Raw genomic sequence first — 6,704 nt, forward strand, 5'->3', positions numbered from 1 at the left:
AGCAAAGGACACTTGGGGTTTCCTCTGAAGCTTGCCTCTCCTGGTTTTGCAAACTACTAGTATATCTGACTGAAGTTTCTCCTTTTCCCACAGCCCAGATGTTGGCACTGGCTTGGTCGCTGCAAACTTTTGTCAACAACCCCAAGCCCAAGAGAACCCCTTGCTGTATCCTCCCCCATTTCCTCCCACCTCCCCGCTGCCCCAGGAACTTGTTCCCCAGCCCCCACCCCCCAGGAAACAAATCTTTTAAAAATATTTTTTAATTGATTTCAGAGAGAAAGGGAGAGAGAGATAGAAACATCAATGATGAGAGAAAAATCACTGATTGGCTCCTGCACGCCCCCTACTGGGGATTGAGCCCACAACCCAGGCATGTGCCCTTGACTGGAATAGAACCTGGAACCCTTTAGTCCACAGGCCAGCGCTCTATCTACTGAGCCAAACTGGCTAGGGTCAAGGCAACACATATTGAAAATTCTTTATTTCAATGATGGTGCATGATCCCCCTCCCTCCCTGTCCCTCCCTGTTGGTGGAGGCTGTGGGGGCAGGAGCAGGTACACACAGTTCTGGGTGGACCTGGAGTGGGTGGAGGAGGAGGGGCAGGAGACACGGAAGAGGGCACATTAGAAAAAACCTCTCTTAGTTAACTTCTTTTTTACAACAATTTTCTTACAACGGCCGTAGGTAACTTTAAAGATTTTCACATTCTTCGGAAATATACAAGTCAGGTCCGGCAGGCAGGGACACTCGTTATACAGGCCGAGGAACGTCTGGGAAAGGCAAGATTTGACCTTGACCCTGGCTGCTGCTCTGCCCTCAGGTCTGAGCGGCAGCCCCCATTTCCACCCCAGCCCAGCTCATTTGTTTGCACACAGCAGAGGGGCCTCGGCATAAAGTATCCTCTCACCCAGCTGCCTGGGTCTGTGCCTCCGGTTGCCTCCTCCATGCTGACCCCTAGGATTGCTCAGTGCCCTCCTATTCTTGGGCAAAATCCAGCCAAGAATACCTGAGGCTACAGCATAACTCCTGGGGCTGTGTGTGTGGTTTGGGGGGGGGGGGGGCGGGAGTGGGGGAGGGCAGAGTCAGGCAGAGTAGGACCGTGGTTAGGGTTAGACCTTCTAGCTGTGCCCAATCACAGTGCTACTTTCAGGGTTTGCTGAGATGAGCCTCGGAGAGCAGAACCCATGTTAGAGGGAAGCACTGCCACGCCTCTGGGGTAGGGACCCACCTTGGGTCTGTCCTCCGCTCCCCCAGGCCACAGGCGGCTTGGAGACACAGGCACAGCAGAGAATTCCCAGCTCGGGTCTTTGCCGCCCACCTACCCCTCCCCCCCTCCCCTGGGCTCTGAGTCCGCCAGGCTCTCTGTTTCGGTGCGCCCCCCACCCCGAAGCCCTCCCCAACGCCGCGCCTCACCCACCTGCGTGTGGCACCAGTCGTCCTCAGACCCCTTGTCGATGCAGTGCGACTCGCAGTTGTAGGGGTCCCGCCGGCAGCACCTGCTCTTGCACTTGATGCTCTGGATGCAAGCCTCCCCGTTGTTCTGTTGGAAGAGCACCCCTCTGGCTCTTCTGCATCCCCTGCCCGCCCGCTGGGGGGCTTTCTCCCAGCTGCCCCCCCCCACCCCACCCCCACCACACACACGTTATGCCCTAAGCACCAGCCCACTGCGCCCAGCCTGGGACGGGCAGAGGGTTAGGAGGGGAAGGAGCTGCTGGCAGGACCTGGCTGGTGCCTAGAGGAGCTACAAGAGCGCTTAAAGGTTCGCTCTAGGGCCCCCAAAGTAGGTTCTCCTCCTCCCGCACTTCAGGGGCGTCCTGACCTTCTGTCTTTGCTCCTGCAGTTCCTTCTGCAAACTCTTACCTACCTTCTCACCTGAGCTGGGATGCCACCTACCTCTCCCCCCCACACACAGACACACAGGTCAATGGCCCCCAGTGCTGGGGCTTACAGCGTTGCATTATTTATCGCCATCACCCATCACCTCTCTGTCACCCATCGCCTCTCTGTCCCACGATTTCAATAGTCATTCAACCAGCAAATGCTGAGCACCTACTGTGTGCAGGCCCTGCTCCCGGCACTGGGGATGCCGCTGGGAACGAAACAAACGCCCGCCTCCTGGGGCGCACGCTGAGCAGCGAGCCGCCTGACAGAGCTTTCCACAGTGAGGGACGTGCCCTCCGCTCTGTCCACCTGGGCAGTCACAGCCGCATGTGGCTATCGGCACGTGAGAGGCGGCTGGTGTGACTGAGAAACTGAATTTTGTTTTATTAAATATATACATATTTTTTTATTGATTTCAAAGGGAAGGGGGAGAGAGAGATAGAAACATCAATGATGAGAGAGAATCATTAATCGGCTGCCTCCTGCACACCCCGTACTGGGGATCGAGCCCACAACCCAGGCACGTGCCCTTGACTGGAATCAAACCCGGGACCCTTCAGTCCACAGGCCGATGCTCTATCCACTGAACCAAACCAGCTATGGCAGAAACTGAATTTTAAATATTATTTACTTTTCATTTAAGAAATTGCAAGTGACTAGTTACACTATTGGACGAACCCAGCTCTAGACAAGAAATATCACAACTACATAGGTGAAGTAGGTGGGGAGGCACAGATGTTCAGCAAAAATAGCTAGATTTAAACAAACCAACAGCAAAAAACCATACTGTGTGATTCCATCATATGAAGCTTGAAAGCAGGCAGCACTAACCCACAGCGAAGGAGGTCGGAGGGTGTGCCCTTTGGAACGGCTGGCCCCAAGCCCAGGGGAGCCCGCTGGGGGCTGAAACGCCCTGCAAACTGACCGGGTGGTGGTCATGCGGGTGTTTACACGGGTTTACAATTCATTGATTTTCATGTAAATCAAGATTTGGGCAGTCCGCTGCATGTAATTTTTACCTGAGGTGGTATCATTAACAATTATGACGTATTACATACGTATAATCATACCTATTGTGTGTGACTAAGTGCTGTCACGAAAAGAAGCCAGAGCCCTGGCCAGTGTGGCTCCGCTGGTTGGGTGTCGTCCGGCGCACTGAGCGGCTGCGCTTTGATTCCCAGCCAGGGCACATGCCCGGGTGTGGGGCTCGGTCCCCGTGAAGGGCATGCAAGAGGCAGCCGATCTTCACAGAGATGTTCTGTCTCTCCCTCTCCCTTCTTCTCTCTCTAAAAATCAATGAAAGATCTTTTAAGAGAGAGAGAGAGAGAGAGAGAGAGAGAGAGAGAGAGAGAGGATAAAGCCGGAAAGGAGGACTGGTCTTCCTGATTCCACTCCTGCCAGTAACCCACCGCAGTCCCCACCTCTACCCGGCACTCTCATCTCCCCCTTCCCCTCCCCCCCACCCTCTCTGGCCATCAGTCCTTCCCAGAACAGCTAGTGGAATCTTTTTCCAAAAGATAATCCCATCACACCATCTCCTTACTTCAAAACCTCCCAGGACTTCCCAGAGCATTTACACACGGCAACTCCACGGGACCCGCGCGCCTCCTCATTCCAGGCTGGCTGCCAGCACTGGATCGCCCCCTGCCCCCCCACACTCGCCCTGTAGCCACCCTGGGCCTCGGAATGCACCCACCCCGCCTGGCCCCAGGCCGTTTGCACTGCTGGTTCCTCTGCCCAGAACACCCTGCCCTGTGAGCTCTGCCTGGCTGCCTCGCTCTCCTGTCTCGGGCTGACAGGCCTTCCTGCACACCCAGCTAGAGCAGTTCCCATCACCTGGTTCACATTTGTGCGCCTGAAATTACCTCCTTTATTTCTTTTAGTTTTTAAAATGTTGTCTCCCCCTGCTAGAACCTCAGGGATCTTTGGCTACCTTGTTCAGGGAGGTATTTCTTAGCCCCTCATAGATACAGATTGCAAAACAGCTGAATAAATGCGGATACTGTACTTCTCGGTGCTTTTATCTCTGACCTCATCAATTATTTCCAGTCTCTCACTCCCCTTTCAATCTGCGGCCGAGGTCCCGTCTCCAGACCTTCGTCCTCGCTCTTCCTCCACCTGCGAGGCTCCCTTTGGGAAAGGCCTCGCTTCCTTTGGGTCTTTGTTTAAATTTCACTCTGCTGGGAAGGTCTCCCCTGAGCGCCCGTTTAGAACTGCAACCCCTCTTCACACCACCGCTCCCGAAGGCCCTTCCTTATTTCCTCTGTCCGCAGGTGTTTATCACCTGAGATGTATCAATATTTTACTCATTTGCCTCCCACAGGAGAACGTTAGCTCCACAAGGGCAATGATTTTTGCTTCTTGCTCACAGCCCTAACCTAGCACCTAGAAAAATAATCGACCTATCATAGGTGCTCGATAATGAATGAATGGCTGGATGGGTGGACGTCTTACCAGATGTGAGCCTGGGGGTGGGGAGAGAGCCGTGCCGTATTCACCTCTGGTGGCAGCACCTGGGTCTGCCTGTCCTTCCCAGGCACCTCCACCCAACACCCGCTACTGCCCCTCACTTCTGGCTTTCACTCTCACCCGCCTCCGTGCCCACCCACCCTCCCCAAATAGTATAGATCTTAGGATGGTGCAGAGGAGGCGACTGTATCCCCTGGGTTTCTTACCAACTGTCTAGTGTCCACTGTCTTTATAACTGAGCTGCTGGTGAGGAGGAAGAAATCAGAGAGGAGGAGGAGGAGGAGGACCGGGAGCAGCAGCGTCCGAATCATGGCCCAGAGGTGTTGGCGGCATTTCCAAGGTCCAGCTAAATACCCGGCATCTGCCATCTGACTGCCATGTGACTCAGGCCTGGAGGGTAGGTAGCAGGTGTGACTGCCCAGGCCTAGCCTTGACAGGAGAGGCTGTGTGGGCTGCAGATGGCAGAGACGGAGGAACAAGCCAGGGGCTGGGGGTGGAAGTTTTTTGACCACAGAGGCATCCCGAGCCACTGCTGTGCTCCTCTTGCTACCCTCAGAATAGTCTAGGCCAGGGGTGGGTAACCTTTTAGTGAGTGCGTGCCCAAACCAGCAAGATCTCGGACTCAAAATTCTTCTGCGTGCCAACCCTAATTTTTTGAGAACATGTTACGGCTACTTGATATCTCTTAAGGTGTACGTATGTGAAGGACCTTGAAGAAATAATAAAGTTCATTTGAGCGACAAAAACACAGTATATGATGATGAAAAATACATTTATTTTTTAATGTATACATGTACACTGATAGTCCGACAGAAAACTTTATGACTCCGTTTGATATTATCAGTGGGACTTTTGCTGCTGCATCACTGATGACAGAGATTTTACATCAGGTTTATGTTACATGACCTTCAGAGATATGCACGAGCTACTACTTTCATCACGCGTGCCAGGGGTTGCCCACCCCTGGTCTAGTCTCTGTGCTTGGAATCTGGCAAGATCTGGGTTCAAGCCCAGACCCAGTGCTTATCGGCTGTCTAATCTTGTGCAGACTTCATAACCTCTTTGAGCCTCAGTTTCCCCATCTGCAAAATGTGAACTAATAGCAGTACATCACAGGGATGACGCCAGGCTTAAATAGCAGGTGTTGCACTTCATGCAGAACAGGCACCCAGTAGACAGGAGCTGTTCTTGTCTTTAGAACCAGAAGATCTTGGAGCTAGAGGGGTTTCGAGAGATGCTCCCACCCAGCCCAACTGTATATTTGCTAATAAGCAGCATTCTTGTTACTGGAGAGCTGCCATGTCGGGTGTGGCTCTCCCCTCCTCAGCTCTTGTCAGCTCCCGAGACAGAGTTCAGATGAGTGACGGACAGCAGTGTTGAAGCAAAGCCAGTGAATTTGTGAAGGAGGCAAAGCAAGAGACGGAGGAGACATTAGGGAAGCCAGCAAGCAGGTTTATTACGAACGCACTTGGCACGAAGCACAGCGGGCCATTCAGCCAGGCAGCCTGTGGGCTCAAGGGTTTTATACCTTTTCCCCTTGTAGGTTTCAGGGTCCCCTTTTACATTGTTGCAGCTTTTTCCAGGGTTTACAAGAACATTTGGCGATTTTGTCTTGGCAAGTCCCAGGACTACTGACTCCTTTGATCAGTGGGTGAGGTAAGCTCCCCTCTTCTTCTCCGCCCTCCCCTCCTCCCGCCCTGGCAGCTATCTCTCCTGCCTAACATCCCCCCTCAAGTGATACCATGTGAATGCTCTGGGGGGTTTGTTACGGGTCCCCAGACTTCATCTGTCCTTGGGTTTAGCGGGCACAGGTAGCGTGAGGTGGGTCTTCGCTCCCTATTTTCCCAGGCGAGGGTGGCTTGAGCGATGTGTTCTCTGGTTAGGGAGGAGACCTGTAAACCATTTGCTCCCAAGTGTCCTTGGTTGGAGAAGACAAGGTCTTGCAATTCACAAGCTGGCTGCCAGCTGCCCAAACTGTTCGGTCTTGTTTAATTTTCTTGCCTCGGTTTCCCCATTCCACTCGCCCAGGAATTTTCCTAGCTTCTTGCTACCCTGCCACATTATGACATCGTGTCTCTCCGATGAGGTGACTAAGGCCCAGAGAGGTTGCTACACTTCCCCAAAGTCGCAAAGCTGTCAGGTGGTGGACGATTAGACCCTGGTTTTCATCTTTTTTTTAAATTTATTGATTTCAGAGAGGAAGGGAGAGGGAGAGAGAAATAGAAACATCAATGATGATGAGAATCATTGATTGGCTGCCTCCTGCAGGGCCCCTACTGGGGATCGAGCCCACAACCCAGACCTGTGCCCTGAACAGGAATGGAACCCTGACCTCCTGGTTCATAGGTCGATG

At 53.2% G+C, this 6,704-nt stretch overlaps 1 protein-coding gene across 1 annotated transcript; it reads right to left on the minus strand.

Moving 5' to 3' along the window:
* Positions 1 to 597: 597 nt before the first annotated feature.
* CLPSL1 (colipase like 1) lies at positions 598 to 2,821 on the minus strand. Its single transcript, XM_059699723.1, has 3 exons — positions 2,808 to 2,821; positions 1,415 to 1,569; positions 598 to 857 (listed from the first exon to the last, which is right to left on the minus strand). Exons 1-3 carry the CDS (start codon positions 2,819 to 2,821, stop codon positions 625 to 627), a joined length of 402 nt encoding a protein of 133 aa, XP_059555706.1. The 3' UTR covers positions 598 to 624.
* Positions 2,822 to 6,704: the final 3,883 nt, after the last annotated feature.

This window comes from Myotis daubentonii, chromosome 6 (assembly GCF_963259705.1).
Source record: "Myotis daubentonii chromosome 6, mMyoDau2.1, whole genome shotgun sequence".
NCBI classification, from domain to species: Eukaryota; Metazoa; Chordata; class Mammalia; order Chiroptera; family Vespertilionidae; genus Myotis; species Myotis daubentonii.